The sequence below is a fragment of the Macrobrachium rosenbergii genome, chromosome 29 (assembly GCF_040412425.1).
Source record: "Macrobrachium rosenbergii isolate ZJJX-2024 chromosome 29, ASM4041242v1, whole genome shotgun sequence".
Taxonomy (NCBI): Eukaryota; Metazoa; Arthropoda; class Malacostraca; order Decapoda; family Palaemonidae; genus Macrobrachium; species Macrobrachium rosenbergii.
The window spans coordinates 19,274,584-19,297,927 of NC_089769.1; the positions used below are offsets into that span (position 1 = coordinate 19,274,584).

Below are 23,344 nucleotides of genomic sequence, written 5' to 3' on the forward strand. Positions count from 1 at the left end.
ATACCATCAGTTCATCCGTTCCGGTGAGTGGACTGTCTCCGCCCACAAACTGTTGTCTACAAGTAAGTCTTAACGGCAGTTTCGATGAACTGACAGAAGAAATGACAGGCAAACTTGATCATGATACATAGCCTAAGGTTGTTGAAGTCTGTGATAGTGAATTGGTGTGTTGGGAAAGAGTGAGAAAGATAGTGAGAAGAGAGAGAGAGAGAGAGAGAGAGAGAGAGAGAGAGAGAGAGAGAGAGAGAGAGTTTATCGAATGTCAATTAGAGTTTTTCCGGCAGCGCAAGGTTGGTTAGCTAGTAATACATATATACAAATGTATATATATAATGTATATGTATATATACATAAATACATATATATATATATATGTATATGTATATGATATATATATATATATATATATATATATATATATATATATATATATATATATATATATATATATATATATATATATATATATATATATAGTTTTTTTATCACACTGCGATTTATATACATTCATGAAGCTACAAATGTCGGTAATATCAAATCCACGCTACCTCAGGAATATCTCCGATGGAGAATTATCACCGAAGGGGAATTTATATGTATCAGTGGTAACGTCGACTGGAGTTGCTGGATGGCGCGTCTGTGTCGTGGGATCGACACTCGGCAGTGCCGTCCATTTATCACTTATAAATTCCCTTCGGTGATAATACTCCATCGGGGATATTCCAGAGGTAGCGTGATTTGATATATACACATTTGTATATATGATTATATATATATATATATATATATATATATATATATATATATATATATATATATATATATATATATATATATATACTATATATGAATATTTGTCGCTTTTGCGCTTGACTTTTATATATCCAGAAGTGTTAACCCATAATATTGTTTTAATATCAAATTCACTATAACTTGGGAATAACTTGCACCCAAGGGGAACCATAACTGATAGAACTTCTGCGCCGGCGAGGATGGTCAAGGTGTATTTCCATAGTTATTTGTATACCAGACCATGGTTCGAGTGTTGGCTGGTGCAAAACCACTTATCAGTTGTAATTTTCCTTGAGTGTAAGTTATTCCCCAGGTATACTGAATTACGATGCTTGTGGTTAGTATTCCGATATGTTCAGGTTATAATGCTCTCAAGATTAGTTGGGAGTCCTGACAGATTTGTCGGGTCGACAATTTCCGAAAATAGTTTATGTTGATACCACATTGTCTGCCTGATTTTGAACAGAAGTGCATTTGTTTTTTTTTTTTAATTGTGTGATTGTGGGGATTCTGCTGTAAGTAATTACCTAGGGTTTAATCACTACGAGATGCTTACATGTGACCTGGTCATGTCCTTATAGGCTTCACGACGAGTATGAGTATTCGAATACAAATTGTCATATTAATTGTCAAATGATAGAAAACTAAGTAAAATTTATGCCTTTTATCTAAAATGACGTTACTATTCTTTCAGGGGAAGTCTTCACAATTTGCAATTCAGATTTTGTTTTGGCAAATAAGAATTTCCTAGGTGTTGCTAATTCACACATTTATATGTTATGAAGGGAAATATTCAGCCATAGATATCACCTTTAGTATTCTTTAGAGAATATTTTCATCACTGCTTGTGTAGTTGACATCATAAAAATCATGCAGGCAGCCAGCAGCATCACCCTTGTATGAGTAAAATATCACCCAGTTACTTACACCATTCTCAACAATTCATTAGTTTCACACATTCAGCATTATTAGTGTAACGTTAAATTTACGCGAATATTGCGTAGATGAAACCAATAAAAGATTGTCAGAATTACGATAAAGAAAAATGACTGTCGAATAATGCCCTGCTCCCTCTCTTTGGCAGCCGCTTTTATTCTTCCGTCGGAAGACGAAGAAACAGGGAATGTATTGGTGCTCTCGTTAACAGTAGCTTCCTCTCAGCTATTCAGGTCCCTTCCACTTTCAGCTTCTTGCTCTATTTATGCTCCAATTCTGGTCCTTGCAGCCACCAGCTGGTGCCTCACTTTTGCCTCCTGCAGTTTGTCGTTGGGAGGAATTGTGTAGCTCCTCTTGGAATGCCGTCCGGAATATTTTTCTTTCCTTGACGCAACAGTCATCTCTCTCTCTCTCTCTCTCTCTCTCTCTCTCTCTCTCTCTCTCTCTCTCTCTCTCTCTCTCTCTCTCTATATATATATATATATATATATATATATATATATATATATATATATATATACACACATACATACATATATATATTTATATATATACATTTGTATATTCATACATATATATCCACAAAAAATGTCAGACAAAATGTCCTGCAAGAAAATGGGCTAACATCAGCAAGATTGCACAAAAGTTTCCAAGAGCATCTTACCTTGCCGAAGCTATTTTGCAGTCGGAAAGAAAAGAAAATGGTACACTGCGTTTAAAAAAAAAAAAAAAGACTAGTAAAATCCCCTAACTTAGATATTGGTAATAAGAGGTAAAGCAACAGGATAACAGTTCCAAAGATTAATTGTTTTGGGTAAGGGGAAAGGTAGCTTTAAGAATTAACAAAGCAGATGACCAAGATTGTCAACAGATTCCTTTAAGGGTTATGGAGAGTTTTGATCAGGGCTGACTGATTTGCTGTTCTTCAAGGTTTCAAGAATCCTGAGGTCTCTATGAACAGAGAATATTGTGGGGTGCATAGGATTAACAATAAAAAGAGGAAATTATTGAACTGAAAGACACTGGAAAATTTTGATGACCAAGAACGAGACTTTTTTTTTTTTTTTTTAGCAAAACAATCAGGGCACTAAGTTTCCCTTGGCATGGGAAAACGTTTCATTTGCCTAATGAAATTCTGCAATCCGAACCATGGCAGGCAGTGCGTCAGTCATTCAAGCAGTGTGGTCGGTAATCAATAACTATAGAAGAAGAGACAATCTTTGGCTGATAATCACTCTTCCTAAAGCGGATGGATAGGAACAATTGGGGTCAAACCAGGCATTGAGAGAAAAATATATAACTTGGACAAATTATAAAAACCTCCCTAATCAAAATTGTGATCTAATTAACATAAGGTGTAATAAGAATATGAAGTTTGGGCACCAAGTCAACAGTTCCAGGAAATAAGTGAAGGAAGAGGCAAAGGTAGAAGCCCAAGACAGGAGAGCGGTCAGAAGGTTCAAGAGGGGAAAAAATTTCAGCAGGTCACCCTAGCCCTACGGTTTACTAGGCATTTGAGTTCATTGTTCTTATAAATAAGAATTAAAGAAAATCCTATTATGTTCTGTTCCATGAAATTTCGGGGTGAAATTATTCGGACTGGAATATTACAAAGTTGAATTAGCATGTAAGTGGAAATATCTTTTTCCATAATGTAGATATATGTTGCTTCAGGAATATGGAAGAAAAACAGCACAAATTAAATAGACATATATGTTTGTGCATTGATGATTGACCTTAGACCAAAACGTGACCCGATTAATTCTAAGCCTTGCCTCTGATAATTCGAATTGGGAATATGAACAGGAATTCAGAAAACAGTCATAGACAGCAGCCAAAAGTCGTCAAGAAAAACGTGTTACTGAATTGGGCTTAAAAGAAAGAAAATGAATTCCTGGAATGTTATTATTGAATATATTACTATTATTATTATTCAGTAGATGAAACCTACTGCATTCACATGGGACAGGCCCACATGGGCCATTGGCTTGAAATTCAAGCTTCCAAAGATGGTGTTCATTTCAAGAAGTAAGAGGGAGTAAAGAGAAATACAGAAAGAAGAGATACCATATATTAAAAAAAGAAATAAATAAATTAATAAATTATTAAACAGATAAAAATGTATTAAAATGCAAGGAGAATAGTAATAGGGTAGCAATGCATTGCATCTTCGCTTGAACTTCTGAAGTTCCAATTACACGACATCCTCTGGCAGGCTGTTCCACAGTCCAACGGTGTGAGGAATAAAGGACCTCTGGAACTGAGAAGTTCGACAGCGAGGCACATTTACTGCATATTGGTGCTGCTGTTCAGCGAATCTGGTTGCTCTCGGCAGATGAAGGGGATCAGGGCTCAATTGTGAATGTGAAAGATCTCTGCTGAAATACAACTTATGGAAAAGTGACAAACAAGAGACCTTCCGTCGATGGTCCAAGTCATAACTGGTACTATTAGGGAAAAAACCTACCTCCACGAACCACTGTCTATTTAAAAGAGATGAATCTCTGGCAGAAGCAGACATACCACACCGGAGAACAGTATTCAGTATAAGAGTGAACTAGTTATAGAAGTTGAAAAAACAATATACTGGAGCAACTCTTTTGACCGACCACATCCAGAATATGGGTAGTGTAAAAATGCACTTCAGTATTTAAATAGTATCAAGCAAAACGTCCTGCTCTTTATAAAACTTGTTTACAACATATAACGACTTTTTCTGTCTGGGTAGATTTTTGTTTTACTAGGAAAAGGAGTAAAGATGTTTTACAAAGTTTATTTATTCTGATTACCAGTCACTGTAGCTCGGTTTCTGTACGAACTCGTAAAATACTAATATTATTATAACAAACAGTTAAGTCAGATATAGCACGAATAGCGCTATAGAGTTTACCTCTTTATGTAGAGAGATATTCCGTCACGATATCAAGACAGTGAAAGCAGAGATCGAAGTCTTAAACTGCCTATAGTCTGTTTTGTTTTGGAACCCGATTGGCTTCAGTGATATTGCCTGTGGAGATTTATTGTCAGCCCAGTAAAGGAAAGGAATAGATTGATGACGTCTTTCATAAAACAGATCTTTGTACATTTGAAGCTTAACATTTGTAGCCGCTCTCTCTGTTATCCCCGGTAGCACATTTACATGCCGTGATGAAAGTTGTATGTAGCAAGTTGTTTTAAATGAAACATGTTAACGTGTTAGCGTCTGAAGTGTGCTGCTGGCCAAACACTGTACTTTTACTACGCAGCAGTTATTTTTCATATTTTTTAACCTTCGACTTTCACCTTTTTCCATTTCTTTTCTGAGCGCAACGGGAATATCTCCTCTCCGTTTACTATACAGGCTTCCCGTCCACTATTTCATCGGGTAGCGATGGCACTCACACCCGCTGACTCAGGAGCTAAAGAATATCGTTGAAAATTTGTCGAAGCAAACTGTTGCTTGGCCTTCAGTCATCGCCCCATCTCTTCGCGATCGTTTCGTGTCAATTCCAGTGACAAATTTCTACGTTCTGCTCTCCTCCCCTCGTAACCTACAACTCTCTAAAAAATAAATTTTCGAGTTTTCTTTTCTCTTTCGTTTTCGTTTGGTTTTTGGTAGGTATTTCCATTATTTTTCTGTGTAAACCGACGGTATTTATTCTATTCTTGTTGTTGTAGTTTCAAGTATAAGAGTGGCAAATAAAAAAGAATAGCATTGTATTTTTTCATTGACATGATTTTAATTGTCACACAAAGTAGTGCGCTGACTTGACAATGTTTTAAGTTAAGTCGGTTTTTCGTTTTCACATCACCTCGTTAATATTATATATATATATATATATATATATATATATATATATATATATATATATATATATATATATATATATATATATATATATATATATAATCATATTTAATCAGTTAACAACTTAGCCCGCCAGCGTACTTTGATGTAGCATACCGAAGTTTTTTTTTTTTATGACTCAGTCTACAACCAACATAAAAAAAAAGCAGAGAAGGCCGTGCACTGGATAACACCCATCAAATAACGGAAGACAAGATGTGGTGTATCTAAAGTCGTGAAAATCGAACAGCTGTAATCTGAATCACTTAAAGGTCAATGTTTAATGAAAGAACTCGCTGAGATTTTGTTCGATGACTGAAATGGTGAGTTAAATTGACGGTCAACTCCGGATGGGTTTTGTTTCTGTAAAGTAATCAGTAAGATTTTGCTAATGCCGCCTTTGTTTTGTTTTTTAAATGGATTAGAGCTCACCAACAGTATTTCAAAACTTAGCAAAAGTGGAACTATTTTAGATTTAGACAGACTTGCATTAGATGTAAATAAGAAATAAGGTGTATTTATAATGAAATCATAGCCCTCTCAATTTCACAGCTGGTAGTTGTCATGATATCGTATTTAAATTTTAAGAAAGTTATGAAATTATTTACATTATACGCTCTTATAGTTGTCATGATATCGTATTTAAATTTTAAGAAAGTTATGAAATTATTTACGCTATACGCTCATATAGGTTTATTTTTTTTTATATCTTCAGTTTTTCCATGATTGGAAAGATTTGTACCTCTTGAATGTGTGCCTATGTTTTACAAGCCAAAATGGCATCAACTTGCATAGCAGTCTTACTCGGAATACAATTCCAATAAGTAAATAGGTAAAAGAAAGGAAAATGAGCAAAAAGAAGAATGAAGATTATGCTCATACCTTATATATATATACATATACATACATATATATATATATATATATATATATATATATATATATATATATATATATATATATATATATATATATATAAAGTAGACTATATAAAGTTAGATAGAATGCACAAGAATGAATGGACTCGTTATTAATACCAGTTCCAACATGCAAAATGTATTGTGAATCAAGAGAAGTGGAATCCAAGAATGTGGCACCTGCGATGACCCAGCTACCACAAATAGCGACAGGTATTCTACTTAGTTAAGATAAGCATATTTGAAAAGATGGTATGTTGAGCTCCCCACCCTCCCGTCTCATTTCCCCCTCCCCCCTTCTGTTCGTCCTTGCAGTTATCTAAATTTCATAGGAGAGCTTAGATGAGGAATATTTCCACACTTGTCTCGAACAAAACGAAATTCTGCATTTGGTTTCATACTCACACGAAAGTTTACGATGGAAATGAAAATTACCAAGACCTCCGAAGGCGTGTTTCTGAAGGGTCTAAAAGCGGAAGACGGGTAGGCGTTATTTTCACGTACGGAGTAGGATTTTTTTTAGAGTTACCCGAAGCAAAATGGAAAAGTAGGTAACTAAGAAGAAGCTAACGAGCTCCAAACAGTCGAATGATTGCAGGAAGGTCGTATAAAGGCATACAGTTCATAACAAGGGAGAATGAAGGCTCGAAATCTAATGACCCGCCTTTGTGCTGAAAACTAATGATGATGATGATGATGATGATGATGATAGGAAGTGCTTTTGATGATATTTGACTTTGTCCCTTTCTGTGCGACATGAACAGTCTAAAAGTGCATTGACGTTGCTCTTTGGTCAGATGATTACACACAAATCATTGCAGTGAAACTTTGGGGATGTTTGGCTATGATTCTCTCGTAAATACAAAATTTTTGTTTCTGTTAATCAACCTTAACGGTTGGCGGACTGATAAATGACATTTACCGTTCTCTTTATAGTAATAGAATGGCAGATTGGGTTTTAAAAGCCAATTAACAGAAATGCATGAGCACTTCCAATTGTTTAATTGACAAAGGACCAATTTAATGTCATTATTGAGGAATAACAGAATGCTTCAGCTATCAGTATTTCAGATAGGGATTTCGGTTGAGCATTTAATTGCATCGGCAATTGATTCTAGGGTCGTTTGTGTATGTATAATCACGTGTGCATAAGAGAACATTTGATTTCTTTCTTGTATATATGAACCCATTGAAATGGTACCTGCATTGGCACGAAGGAACATGCAATATTATTGATATTGTTTTTACCAACCTCTTTTATTAATACAATCACTTATTTTGATTACACGTTAATAGTTTTTGGAAGGTCTTCAATTGGTTTGCCTTTCCTGTAAACTCTGCTGGAAAAGGAAGGAAAGAAACTTATTAGAAAATAATTAGTATCGACATTACGAGCATCCGTCGAGTGGCGCAGGTGGCTTTCAGACCTCCTCGCGTTGTTTTAATCATCAAAGTTCTTGCAGAAGAGACGGGGCCCTGCTTGGGCGAACTGCTTTATAATGAGCGAGATGCATTATATATTTTGTCTGGAGCTGCTCTCTCTCTCTCTCTCTCTCTCTCTCTCTCTCTCTCTCTCTATATATATATATATATATATATATATATATATATATATATATATATATATATTTTTGACACGAAAACCACAGAGAAATAACAGTGAGGAGATCCGCACCAAATGCTTTTGCGTTTATTCATGCATCGTCGGCGAACAAATGAGACTCAGCTTAGAAGAAAGGTTAAAGGTAAACAAGATAGAAGAACCACCAGATGGTTAGTTGTCGAAGGGAGGTAACCCTCTGGTGGTCTTTCTTTTTGTTCACCTTTTACCATTCTTCTAAACTGTCTCTTATTTGTGCCCCGATGATGCGTGAATAAGCGAGAAAGCTCTTGGTACGGATCTTGGGACTAATGTTTTCCTGTGGTTTTTGCTATACTAAATGACGTGCATCTCCTTTGAATTTTTCGAGTATATATATATATATATATATATATATATATATATATATATATATATATATATATATATATATATATATATATATATATATATATATATATATATATATATATATATATATATATATACACACACATATATATATATATAAATATACACATATACAAACGCCGTTCCCCTGTGTTTGTCATTACGGTAAATGCTGAAAAGAGCACACGTAAATACGAAACGAAATATCACATTGAAAAATTCATAAAAAGTATTTGGAAGCAAACAACCCAAAGATGGTAAATGAAGTGTAAAACATGTTACTCGTCAACAAATAATTAGCATATTTTAGAATACGGACTGATTTTCAGTAATTATTTGCTGAGGAATACCATGCTGTGCACTTCATTTACCATCTTTGGGTTGTTTTCTTCCAACTACTTTTCATTATATTTTGACTGTCTTTTTGTATTTACGTGTGCTGTCTTCAGCATTTGTATCTGAAAGAGGGAAAGGAATGTTCTTTTCCGAAAGCTGATGAAATAATATCCGTTACTTGAAGTTTTTCGTGTGAGCTTCATGTACACACACACACACACACACACACACATACACACACACACACACACATATATATATATATATATATATATATATATATATATATATATATATAGGTAAATATGTATAATATATATATATGTATAATATATATATATATATATATATATATATATATATATATATATATATATATATATATATATGAGAGAGAGAGAGAGAGAGAGAGAGAGAGAGAGAGAGAGAGAGAGAGAGAGAGAGAGAGAGAGCGCTATTTTCTTGAAACTCCAGCGACCTTATAGTGAAACAAGAGCGGCGATTACCTTTACATCCTAATACGTCGAAGTTCAACTGTGAGTCTCTGGGCCATGGAAATATATCATCACCACTTTAATCGTGAAATTTGATTCTGCCACTTTTATTACTTAGTCTCGTTCTCCGTACATACTGAAACCTTCTTGACAGTTCAGCACGATATCCGTGAGTCACTTGCTTCAGGAGGTACTTTTAACGCGGAAGGTCTCAAACTCGCAAGGTCTTATTCAAGTGTTAAACAAGCAAGAAACACAATGCAAGATTTTTGTTGCTCATAAGCATGCGTGCACACTGCTGTAATACAAAACAATCCCGCGTATCAAACCACAATTTCCTGTTCGTGCTGTTGACCATTCCGGAACGTCTAGTAAAAAAAAAAAAAAAAAGAGACCATTAATCAAAGTTAAAGTTGCTGGCTCCAGTACTCCAGTGCACCAGAAGGTGCTAAGGCGTTAAGGATAATTGTCCAATTCCTATAAATAAGGCTTCCTTTCATTTATTGATTCGTGTGGCCCTAAATACTCCGTTGCTTTGCTTCCTTCTTAATAATGCATTTGGTGCCATTTATACATGACAGTTTTATGCTCATACAAATGGTTACTAGAAGAGCGCTTTCTTCTATCTCTGTAACTCCCATATTATTATTATTATTATTATTATTATTATTATTATTATTATTATTATTATTATTATTATTATTATAGTCGGTCAGGATTTTTATGAACGCTTTTAGTCGTTAGTTCTTACTTAATTGTATTTTAATTTTTTTATATTATAGATTGTGATATATAGGTATTAAAAATATATATATATATATATATATATATATATATATGCATGCATGTATGTATATATATATATGTATGCATGCATGTATGTATATATATATGCATATATATATATATATATATACATATATATATATGCATGTATATATATATATATATGTATACATGCATGTATATATGTATATATATGTATGCATGCATGTATGTATATATAATATATATATATATATATAATATATGTATGTATGAGTATGTATTTATATATATTCGGTGTATACTTGTAATCATAACTATTTGTTGTTTTACATTTTGACCATTATTCTTCATTTCCAGTATTTTTCCTCTATGTTTCAGGTGACTTCAGAGACAATCCCTTTCGAGAAGGAGTCACAAGCGAAACAACAGCGAGAATCAGCATCGTAGATACACCAGAACCGCCCCGTTTCGAATCCGACCATTATTTTTTCTCCATACCGGAATTGGCGTCTACTGGTAAGGCATCCAAATCTCTCTCTCTCTCTCTCTCTCTCTCTCTCTCTCTCTCTCTCTCTCTCTCTCTCTCTCTCTCTCTCTCTCTCTCTCTCTCTCTACAGATGTATACTGCATGCTCACATGTACCAGGTTTAGAAGGCATTTACAGACTTTGTTTTCATAGTGTTAAAAATATGTTCAGTGCATAAATGTCTGCATATTACAGTTCTTAAAGTTTACATTCAAATGATACTACGTAACCGGCATTGTAAAATATTTTTAATAACTGTGGGGAGAAAACATCTTGTATTAGAGATTCATTTGAATGGGATTCCGAATTAAGATGTGAGCAGGAACACATACACATACGCAGGTACTGTAAGTTAAGTATACCTTAGTTTAACCAGACCACTGAGCTGATTAACAGCTTTCCTAGGGCTGGCCCGAAGGATTAGACTTATTTTTCGTACTGTAGCACAACGATGTGATGTAGGCGGACTTGATATAAAGAATGAAATCAGCGACATCCTCTGAGAGAAGCATCTGGTGGCAATAGTAATGAAAAAAAAAAAAATGGGTTAAAAAGGAAATAGTCGTTGAGGAAAAATGACACCTCTCTACGAGCCTGGAATGGCGACGAAGTTCATTCCCGTTATTTTTGCTATTGTGACAGTATTGGTAAATATCGTGTATTTTCTTTCCTCCCACGTTATGGACACATTTTGGGCTGGAATATTCCCAACGCTGGAAGATTAAATGGAACTGTAGGGGCAACGGGCTCCATAAACAGACTTTCTGTCGCACAAGTTAGCCTACGTTGATTAAAACTTAGCTGTGTTTTCCTTTCAGGTGCGTATGTCGGCGCGGTGAGAGCTGTTGACGACGATAACGACCTGGAGGCCTACGTCCTTCAAGATGTCAGACCGCCTGACATGGTAGGTCTCCACCCCAAAAGTTCTCACTGAGACTTTTTTTTCTTTTCTGGTTTTTACAACATGCTTATTCTACTTAATGAACTGATATAGGCTATGGATGCATGCGAGCATGTAGTAATTTTGTATATTATGTATAAAACAGCGTTGTAGATTGCAGTGTAGCATATGTCATCCTTAAGGTTTTATTAAAATTTATATATATACATACACACATATATAATATATACTGTATGTGTGTGTATTTATGTAGTTATATGTATATATATAAATGTGTAAACATAAATATAAATTAAATGTTTATAACATAAATATAAATTAAATATTTATATATAATATATATGTATGTGTATATGTATATATAAAACTGTAAATATAAATATAGATTATATGTTTATACAGATGCTTATTTATATGTGTATACACACACAAACATATATATATACATACATACATACATACATACATACATACATACATACATACATACATACATACATACATACAGTATATAAACCAACATAAAGCGGTTTCCCCTACCACGGAGAGACTCCAAAGGAAACAATCGAATTTTCTGTACAGCCGCTACAGCGTTTAATCAAGGCCACCGAAAATAGATCTATTTTTCGGTGGTCTCGATATAATGCTGTATGAGCCACGGCCCATGAAATTTTAACTACGGCCCGGTGGTGGCCTATCCTATATCGTTGCCAGAAGCACGATTATGACTAAATTTAACCTTCAATAAAATAAAAACCACTGAGGCTAAAGGCCAGCGATTTGGTATGTATGATGGTTGGAGGGTGGATGATCAACACACCAATTTGCAGCCTTCTAGCCTCAGTAGTTGTTAAGATCTGAGGGCGGACAGGAGAGAAAAACAAGGGTTTTCTTTTCAGAAAACTAAAAGGGCAGATTCAAAGCCAGCATATATATATTTTCTATTCAGAAAACTAAATATATATATATATATGTATACTGCCTCATTCAAGCTTTATACAATATGTATATATATATATATATATATATATATATATATATATATATATATATATATATATATATTATATTTATATATATATATATATATATATATATATATATATTTATATATATATACTATATATATATATATATATATATATATATATATATATATATATATGTATATATACATATATACTATATATATATATATATATATATATAAATAAATGGATTCTTGAACTCGAATGAACATGTGTTTGCTCCCTGTGGTATCTGACAATATATTTCTCTGGATAAGGCCGACTCGGATAAAAATGAATCTCTTAAGTTTTCCAGATGTTCATGCCACTACTGCAGTTCTTCAGTTAATATTTTCAGCAACCGTTTCTTGTTTTAAATGCTTATTAATATTATTTATTGTAGTAGTAGTAGAAATAGTAGCTAACCGTCATTCATAGATGTAAAGATGTCTAAAGTAATCCTGACCTTTGGTGTGCAATGACCTTTTAATCCTCAGTTCTTGGGTTGTGTCTGAAGTACCATACATCCATTCCGTCCCATCACTAAATTGATTGCGAGGTTATCCCAAGACTTTTGCTTTCCCTGTCCCAGGGGAACTTACAGAATCAAGACTAATGATCAGCCCTTGTTTGATGAACCCTTAATGCAGGAGTGCGAGCTATGGCACAGATCGTCTTTTTGATATAAAGACGTAATTGCTTCTAGCTACCTAACCAGAACTGTGGTTAAAGTTGAAGGGGGAAAACAGTTGATAAGTTTACTAAGAGATTATTATTAATAATTTGAAAATCAGACTACAAATAATGAAACAACCCTAGTCTTTGGGGGATTAAATTATTTCCATCGTTGTATTTAGAACATCTTACCTACAAGCTGATATCTTTGTAAGCTTATAATAAGTTAATGTGAAAACAGTTGTAATAACCTAAGTCTCTAGCTCTCGCATTCCTTAAGATGATATCAAGATTCTAGATTTTGTGTTATGCATGATTATTTATCATACGATTTAATCATTGGTATAATATAGTTTCTCTTATGTATCCTTCTTCATTCTTTACGTCCAAATATAGTTCATTTTAATATTCCAGTCCCGACTGAAAAGAACAAAAATTGAAAGGGTTTTGAAAAGGAAAAGGATACGTTAATAAAGTGGAAATTTTAGATTCCTTCTCATCATTTTGAAATGCACGTTCCATCCCTTCAGGAAAATCCTTTTTGAGACAGGTGTGAAGGTAATACTCCTCGCCTTCTCTATGCCTCCCACAGCCCTCTCCTTTTTAAATGTAGTGCCACTCAAGTCCAAAGAAAACTGTCAAGTTTTGTGAAAAGGCTGTTATCCGGTCGATGTTGCAATAGGGTGTCATATTGTTCAGACAGTATAGCCTTATATTCCCCAGATTTTCCAGGAATGGGAAATGAGGTTTCGCCAAGCGTGCATCGCTCAGTATAAGGCTCCTGCGTGCAGGCTGTTGTTTGAGAAAGCCTTCTTAACTTCTGGAGTGCGAAAAGCGTCTTTATTGTAAATGAGGACGCTGTTTTATCCTGCGGTTGATATCTGTTTTTGGAAAAGACAGGTAATCATTCACAAGTATATTTTTGATTTGTTTATTCTCACACGATCGAGATTACCACCGCTTAAGCAACAACATAGTTTTAATGTTAAGCAACAATATTTATCAACAAATGAAAAGACCTCATAGGATACAAACGTAATTGTGATTGCTTAACATTTTTTTTATTCAAACTTTGTAAAGTTCCCCCCTCCCCTCCAACCTCTTCCATAGTACGGGAAAGAAGAGCGTTTGTTTGTCACGCTGTGAGTATCTCTACGGCTAAGTTTTTCCTTCGTGATTCATGAAAACTTCATTGCTTCAGAGAACCGTCATCGGTCTTTCTTGATGTCGATCCATGGGCACGTTGACCAGGGACATTGTCGTGCTTTGTCGACAGATTGTTCGACGATACTTCGGGAGGGTTCCTATGATAACCGCCAAACGTCGCATTTTGGATGGGCGGAATATGTCATTGCTATAATTCCCTACCTTTTCAGGCCTTTCTTTTTGGGCAGAGTTTCTGGCGAAAGCATTACCTCGCATGGCTCGATCGTTTGTTACAGCGAAAGGAGGAACCTTTTATCATTTGTCACACTGATAGACGCCAATGTGGGTTCATATATTTTGCCGGTGTTTGCCCGGCTGCCGATCAATATTCAGGTGTCTTTTGTCATAAATCCCTCCCTCCCTTACTTACTGCTGCTGCATATCACCATTTACTCATTTCCTCCCAAGTCTTCTTCCCTTCCGAATGTTTGTCATTTCGGAAAGGCATCTTTTCAGTTGAGAATAAATTATGGAATGCTGAGTCTGCCTCCAGTGAATAGGTAAGAGGAGGGGGAGACGGGAGGAGTGGAGAGATCTGTTCTGCATGGCATTACCCTAAATGGTCTTCAAGCATTCCACGAAGCTTCCCATTCTGAGGATGTCTGAGAGCCCTTTACAGTAATTTCCTTCATTCTTTTCCCCCTTCTTGCTCTTGAAAAATAGTTCTTCTTCAGAAGGGAAATTAAATAGCAGTGCTTCTTGCCTATTACAATAGAGAATCACTAAACGTTATATCAAAACCTTTGTATCATAGAAAAGGTGGATTAAGAATGCATCAACACTTTTGGGATGAGGTTGCACGCCCCATGCCCAGTCTTGTCGTGTTTGAGATCATCAGAGTCCTCTTGCTCAACAGATTTTTTTCTTTTTAACGGAGTGTGTCCATCATCTCGTCGTCGCCCGGAACTCGAACCGTGAAGCCCTCGCTTGGTAACCGCATACTAGTATGCTGCCGATTAAAGCAAGATGTTCTTACATACAACACACACACACACACACACACACACACACACATATATATATATATATATATATATATATATATATATATATATATATATATATATATATATATATTAACTTAATCACATACACAGTTGTTCTGTGCATTAGTAGAATTACTAAAAGTACTTGATAATGTGGACTGTTTGTCCAAGAAAGCTTGTAACTTTTTCTGAATAAATACTCCATTAGATACCATCCAGTTTGAATGAGGTCCTTTAGTAATTATATATATATATATATATATATATATATATATATATATATATATATATATATATATATATATATATATATATATATACATACATACATATACATACATACATACATACATACATACATACATACATACATACATACACGAGGTGTGTCCCAAAAAGTAATGAAACTAATTTTTTAATCTTTGGTGTGCGTGATGTGTAACCCAAACAGGGAATGGGGTGGGTAGGTAGGGACATGGAGGAGACATTGTAACTGCTGTCAGTTGAATACGAGTTATTAGAAGAAGTAGGTGTGTTAAGAAGTGATGCTGTGTCTGGCAGTCTCGTTTCAATCCGAAATACAGTCATCTATCGAATACCGCTGTTATCAAATTTTGTGCTTTACTTGGGAAATCCTTTTCAGAAACGGTTAAAATGATTAATTCTGCATATGGATAACAAGCGCTGTTAAGGACACAAATCTACAGATGGCATAAGGCCTTCAAGGACTGCCGTGAAAATGGTGAAGATGAACCACGATCTGTGCTCCCTTCATCATCAAGAACAGATGAAAATGTTTCCCGTGTGAAGCCTTTCCTGGACACTGACAGGCGAATGAACATCAGACTTATGCTGATGAAGTAGGAATACCAGAAACAGTCGTCCATCGAATTGTTACCGAGGATTTGAACTTGAGGAAGATTTGTGCCAAACTTGTGCCCAAGAACTTGATTGAGGAACAGAAAGAACTCGTCTTTCCATTTGTCAGGATATTGTCATTCGTTTGTCTAGAGAAGCAAACATGTTAAATAGAGTGACTACGGGTGACGAATCATGGGTGTTCGAGTACGATCCCGAAACAAAACGTCGAAGTTGTGAGTGGCACGCTCCAGCATCACCCAAACCCAAGAAAGCACGCATGACCAAATCTCGAGTGAAATCGATGTTGGCTGTGTTTTTCGATGCAAAAGGGGTCACCCATGAAGAGTTTGTACATCAAGGGACCACTGTTAACCAAACCTTTTACCGAGAAGTTCTAGAAAGTTTGAGAAAAGAGTTTTGCGGGTTCGCCCTGAGATTGCCACTTCTTGGAGCCTTCACCACGACAGTGCACCATGTCACACCGCCTTGTCTATCAACGAATATTTGGCCAAGAGATCCATCGCAACGATTCCACACCTACCTGGCCCCCTGTGACTTTTTTTACTTTCCCAAAATTGAAATCTCACCTCAAAGGGACTCATTTTGGGAGCTTAGAGAACATCCAAGTTTCTCATTGGGCGGGTGGGTTCCTTTCTCAGCTAGCACTCTGCTGGCCGCGAGTTCGAATCTCCGACTGGCCATTGAAGAATAAGAGGAATTTATTTCTGGTGACAGAAATTCATTTCTCGCTATAATGTGGTTCGGATTCCACAATAAGCTGTAGGTCCCGTTGCTAGGCAACCAATTGGTTCTTAGCCACGGAAAATAAATCTAAGCCTTCGGGCCAGCCCTAGGAGAGCTGTTAATCAGCTCAGTGGTCTGGTTAAACTAAGGTATACCTACCTTAGAGAACATCCATAGAGCTGTGATTACCAGTCTTAACAACTTTTCGGATAATGACTTCCAGCACGGCCACGAAGAATAGAAAAATCGCTGGAACCGCTGTATTCATTCTAGGTTATGTTATTTTGAGGGAGACAATGTTCCTTTGTAAAAATTTCCAATAAAAATATACTCTTGGGACACACCTCGTTTATATATAAATTTCTATCACACCACCGTGACATTTTGTTATTCACAAACATTAAGCTACAAATATTGTTTAATATCCAGTTCACTCTAGTTTGGGAATCTTACTGAAGGGGAATTATAACTGATGAACGTTTCGGTATCTGGGAGACTCGAAACCCCGACAGTACGCATCGACGACTTTTCGGTCGATATTGCTAACGATTAGGCTGTCAAGAGAGATACAAGTTGATGCCGACTCTTCCGTATATATCCCCGTCGAGTGCAGGTACTTGTATTTGAAGCGTCAGTATGAACCCACCCCAACCATGACAGGCAATTGGTACGTTTGAAAAACGTAGCTATTTATGAATTTTTACCACATCACCGTAACATTTTGTTATTCACAAATACTAGGCTACAAATGTATAACATCCAATTCGCTCTACTTCGGGAATACTACCGAGGGGGAATTATAATTGATAAACATTTCGGTACCAGGGAGAATCGAACGCCTGAGAGTACGTTTGTGTGCGTGCTCGTGTATGTATGTATATTGAGTTTGTGTATGTAATGTAGTACTGCTGTTAAGTATTTGTTCCTGGTTTCAAACTTGGATGGAATCATTTACAGTTCACTAAAAAAAAAAAAAAAAAAAATTAAGCTTGACTGATGTTGTAAGTGCATAAACGCTGAATTTTCAGTGCAAAACAGGGATAATAATGATTAATGATTTTATTAGTAATTTCTGAACACAATAATATATAGTAGATCAGAGGACATATAAAATTTGTTATTTCAAGCATAAAGCTTTCTCATCGTAACATTAGAAGATTCCACTGAAGCTAGGCAAGTCATGGCAACGCCTCGAGAATTTGCTGACTGAAAGTTAGTCATATGGTTTTTGTGGCCAAAGCCCCATCAGGTGCTATAGCGTCGTCACACCTAGAAGTAAAAGAATATTATTCAAGGTTTGCAGGCATATATACATGACTGTATACGCACACTAAACCACTGGTATTTTCTTCCGTTCTCAGAGATTAACGAGTTCAAAGCTTGGAAACAAACCGATTAACAAGGGCAGTTAATCAGTAACCCTTTTTGCTCTCGACCGAACAGCTGAATCGTAATGAGGATTATATATATATATATATATATATATATATATATATATATATATATATATATATATATATATATATATATATGTATGTATGTATATATATATGTGTGTGTGTATGTAGTCCAAGGTCGATTTTGAGTAAATATTTTGGAGATTTATTGGATGTGGAAGATATAAGTATGCAGAATAGCCTATTTCTGTAATTTTGAGAATGTTGGTGGAGGTGACTGTTAAAAGGGTGAAGAGCGGTAAGACATCGGTAGATGACGGTGGTGAGGCGTGAGATTCTGTGGTACTGTCGTGATAGGATAAAAGAGTGGCTGGCCAGGGAATGTAAGGTGAGTCTGGATATAGGTATGGGTGCTAGGGATGATTTGAGGAATTATTTTAAAGACATAACATTGGTTAGTATACCAAGTTAGGTGTAAGATAGGATTTTACTTGAGAAAGTAAGATAGATGACAGGGGAAGTATAGGGTCTGTCTAGATAAGGAAGAGTGCTTGTGGATCACATGTTTGTTATGAAATAGTTGTGTGAGCAGTTTGAAAGTAAAGGAAGCAGTTATATGTTGCATGAATGGACGTAGTTAGAGCTTGTGATAAAATCGGTAGAGGGAACCTGAAGGGTGTTGATTATGTTGATATAGAAGATGCGTTGTTGAGAGCCATCTTGATGGACGGAGTGATGTGAGAAGTCGGGGAAAGGGCAGCAGATGTACTTGCAGAGTTGTTAGAAACAAAACCAAGTCATGAGAGGAGTGTGGATGATAGACGCTTGGAGATGATACAGTATTGATTCTGAAAAGCGAAACTACAAAAACTAGTGAAAGTTTTATAAGAGGGGAATACTGAGAGTAAGTGTAAGAAATAAAGCCACGAGACTAAACGAAAGCCAGAAAGATGTAGAAATGAATGTTGATATAGACGAAGAATTAGTAGTAGTTCAATTGTATTTGTATTGGTATTGGCAAGATGAGAGAAGGTAGCAGGGTGTGTACAAGGAATTGGCCAGAGACTTACAGTGTGTAAATGAAAGTAGGAATGTGTGAAGGAAGGGATTGTTTAGCCAACTCAAATGAGTTCTTTGCCTCGTGCATGCGGTGTAAGAAAGATTGAAAAGTGGGTAATGCATAAGTGGTAAAATATTAGTTTTTAAGTGAAAACTAGATAAGTTCGTTTTCAAATGCTTTTGTCATTTGGAAAGATCAGAGGACGATAGGTTAGTGAAAAGAGTGTGTGATTCAGAAGGATTAGGAAAGAGCTCGCAAAGTGCTGGGGCGCATTTCATTTGGGCGAAAAAATATTATCATTTGGGCGGCTGCTTTGTTTTCATTTGGGCGCCAAATTATGTTCCATTCTGACACTCATTGTTTCATTTGGGCGAAAGTCATGTCTTGATCCCGACGTAGACCTCTAGTGGCTTTAAGACTTGTTGTTTCCTGTTTGAAAATATTACTTATATAATTGTATACCTGAAATAATGTTCTTCATCATAAGACATGAAATCCCAAGTTACATTGCACCAACTAAACATAGGAATTAAGTAATACCTGCAGGAAAACTTTTAATACCATATTTATTCATTTAAAAAGTGTTAATATATTTACAAACATAAGAGCAAAATATAATCATATTTATTAATTTTATGAACGTTTTTCTACTCTCGTCAGTCCTAATTCTGGCTTTACATCTGGTTTTTGTTGTTTGTGCGCCGCCACGAAACATCATCATTCTACAACATTATGTCTGTACAAAATGAAAAGCCAGAAAATATCAAGCACTTTTTTCGTCTGTTTGTTTCTGAGATATTTCCTTCCGTGGCCGAGTAATGAATAACTAATGCTGATCACTACTGTCAATTATTTACCAGCTAACTACTGAGTTATCCACCAACCGATCACAGAATTATCACCGCGTGAAAACATGTCCTAAAATATTTCTGCCTCTTTTTCCTTTGATTCGCCCAAATGATTGGTGGCAATTAGCAGGATTTTGATATTTTGTCGCCCAAACGATATATAATGAATATTCGCCCAAATGACATATTGACTAATGCCCAAATGAAATGCGCCTAAGTGCTGGATGGAGAAAGCAAAAGAGTTATGAGAAAGGAGAGGCCTCCTGGAAGAACGAGAGAGCCTGCTAGAACAGGTGAATAGTGCGGTTTGTGCATGGAAGCTTGATGTACTGCGGATGAGAAGTATGAGAGTGGTATTGGCTGTTGTATTGCATTTTCTTTGGGGCCATCACCTGAAATTAGAAACCGCTTAATGGTAAAAAAATATAACCAGTTTTTTCCTTTTTTCTAAGGAGCGTCCCATCGTACGGAAACTGTTTTATGTAATATATATATATATATATATATATATATATATATATATATATATATATATATATATATATGTATATGTATGTGTATATATATACTCATATATAAATTAGTAGTGAGAGAGGGTTGTACATGCTATATGATCATGGAGACTTTAAAATACCACTGTTTCGGGACCGCAGCTGTCCCATTTTGAAGGCAGAGTCAAAAATGAAACATTTCTATTTAAAAAACCCAGGCAAAAATAAAATAACGTTGGTTTTTTATTTTAACTATTTAAAATGAGACATTTGCGGTCAAGAAATGTTGGTGTTTTTAAAGAAAGCCAACCTGAATACACGTCATGTCTGCCCCCTCCCACTGCGGATGTTTGATCCAGTATTTAGCATCTACAGCCTCCTCCTCTCTCTCTCTCTCTCTCTCTCTCTCTCTCTCTCTCTCTCTCTCTCTCTCTCTCTCTCTCTCTCTCTCTCTGTGTATGTATGAACGAATATATATATATATATATATATATATATATATATATATATATATATATATATATATATATATATATATATATACATATATACATACATACATATATATATATATATATACTCATTTACACACACATTTCATTTCTATTAAAATTCACCGACAAAGAAAAGGAAAGAAATGGTTTGTATTCTTTTCATCCCTCAGTTCACCATTGATAGAGACACTGGCATCATCCGAATCGGACGGATCTTGACCTCGATCCAGGACAGGACTTACGATTTCCAAGTGGGCGCTGTTGATTTTGCCGGCCATGTCACAATAACACCAGCGACCGTCTATCGTATAGGTAAGCAGATTCTCGTCGTCATCCGTCATGAAATCACAAAGGCAAATACGATGAGCGAGTAATACGCTCAGATTGTCATCCCCACTCGCCCATCCAGCCTGAGACCCTTGTTGCCTAGTTGGTGGATGATCTCAGGAATTGGCAATAGAAAAGTTCATTAATAAATACATACATACATATATAAGATTGTGGCGATTGTATTGAATAAGATTAGATAGCGCAAGGAAATATTTATCTTCAACATTTCATACTTTCGTAGACATCATATTGCAGCCAATTTGATTTATAATGATAGATTTTAAGGTCTAGAAGTGATTTTTGACTTTGCATTTTGGTGTATCCAGTTTCAGTGGATTAGCCTTTGATCCGATTAGTTTGAAACCGTTTTAATTCTCTCTCTCTCTCTCTCTCTCTCTCTCTCTCTCTCTCTCTCTCTCTCTCTCTCTCTCTCTCTCTCTGTGTGTCTTTATAGCTACCAGTCCGTCTTACGGTGAGTACTCTTGAGTGAGATTTGTCTTAGTTTCACATGAAATTTGATCAACCATACGTCACATAATTTCAGCATCATTGAAAGATTTTTACTTATACAGTATTATTAATGATATTCTTAATGATTAGTAGTTGTTAATGTGAAACTGTATTAATGTTTTTATTATTCATATTGTTATTATTGAATACAACGAAAATGGTGACGATAAAAGTATAATATCCTTAATTTACTTCTGGTTGTTTGCAGCGCGTCTTGTGCAGAAACCCGAAGGTAAGGAAGTCTTTTTCTCTTAGGATCTTATGCAATTTAGCCTCTTTATGACAAATATTCAGAATAATAGTAATGCTCAAGTGAAATGCCAGTAAATGTTAAGCCTTGATAGATAAGTAGAAAACAACAGGAAAGGTTTTAAGAGATGGTGAATATTGGAATGGAGACCTTTCAGTGAGTGAGAACAATCGGGTGGAAAGGTGAATGAGAGGTTTGTTCATTTTCATTTTAATCCCGTAGGGGGATAGTGTGCTGTCAGTGCACCTCTTGCGGTGCACTGTAGGCATTACTTAAGGTTCTTTGCAGCGTCCCTTCGACCCCTAGCTGCAACCCCTTTCATTCCTTTTACTGTACCTCCGATTATATGCTCTTTCTTCCATCTTACTTTCCACCCTCTCCTAATAATTGATTCATAGTATAACTGCTAGGTTTTCCTCCTGCTATACCTTTCAAACCTTTTTAATGTCAATTTCCGCTTCGGCTCTAAATTACGTCATAGATCCCAATGCTTGGCCTTTGTCCTAAATTTTATATTCTACTCAATTTCATTTTAAAGTGAAATGAGGTTTCTCATGCCGAAAATTTAGCGCGAGATCTGATCCCATGAATATGGCTGACTCCCTCCTCCATTGCAGAAGAGAATTTCCACAAGCCCATCTTCCTCGAGTGCGATGCTTATGACGGGATTCGCGTCAGGGAGAACATGACTGAAGGGACTCCCGTGCTCATGGTGAGTGATGGGCCTCCTTATCTCACACAGAGAGAGAGAGAGAGAGAGAGAGAGAGAGAGAGAGAGAGAGAGAGAGAGAGAGAGAGAGAGAGAGAGAGAGAGAGAGAGAATGACTATTTGGTGGTGTGCTAATGAATACAATTCGAGAAGGGAAAAGACGGAAAATGAATGAGAACTGAGCAGTATTTTGTATGAAGCTCAGTATGAAACTTCAATGAATATTATAGAAAACCACAAAATCGGGAAAGAGATTATATTTCACAGACACTTCCAGACATCACGTCTTC

The 23,344-nt window shown here is 35.8% G+C and overlaps 1 protein-coding gene across 1 annotated transcript in view; it reads left to right on the forward strand.

Annotated features, from left to right (window-relative positions):
* Positions 1-23,344, forward strand: part of LOC136854648 (DE-cadherin-like) — a 434,643-nt gene that overhangs the window by 306,782 nt on the left and 104,517 nt on the right. Inside the window, exons 5-10 of the mRNA XM_067131212.1 lie at positions 10,438-10,575; positions 11,404-11,489; positions 21,426-21,567; positions 22,040-22,057; positions 22,304-22,327; positions 22,963-23,057. Of these exons, the coding sequence (XP_066987313.1) occupies positions 10,438-10,575; positions 11,404-11,489; positions 21,426-21,567; positions 22,040-22,057; positions 22,304-22,327; positions 22,963-23,057 (503 nt within the window). The remainder of the gene's footprint in view (positions 1-10,437; positions 10,576-11,403; positions 11,490-21,425; positions 21,568-22,039; positions 22,058-22,303; positions 22,328-22,962; positions 23,058-23,344) is intronic.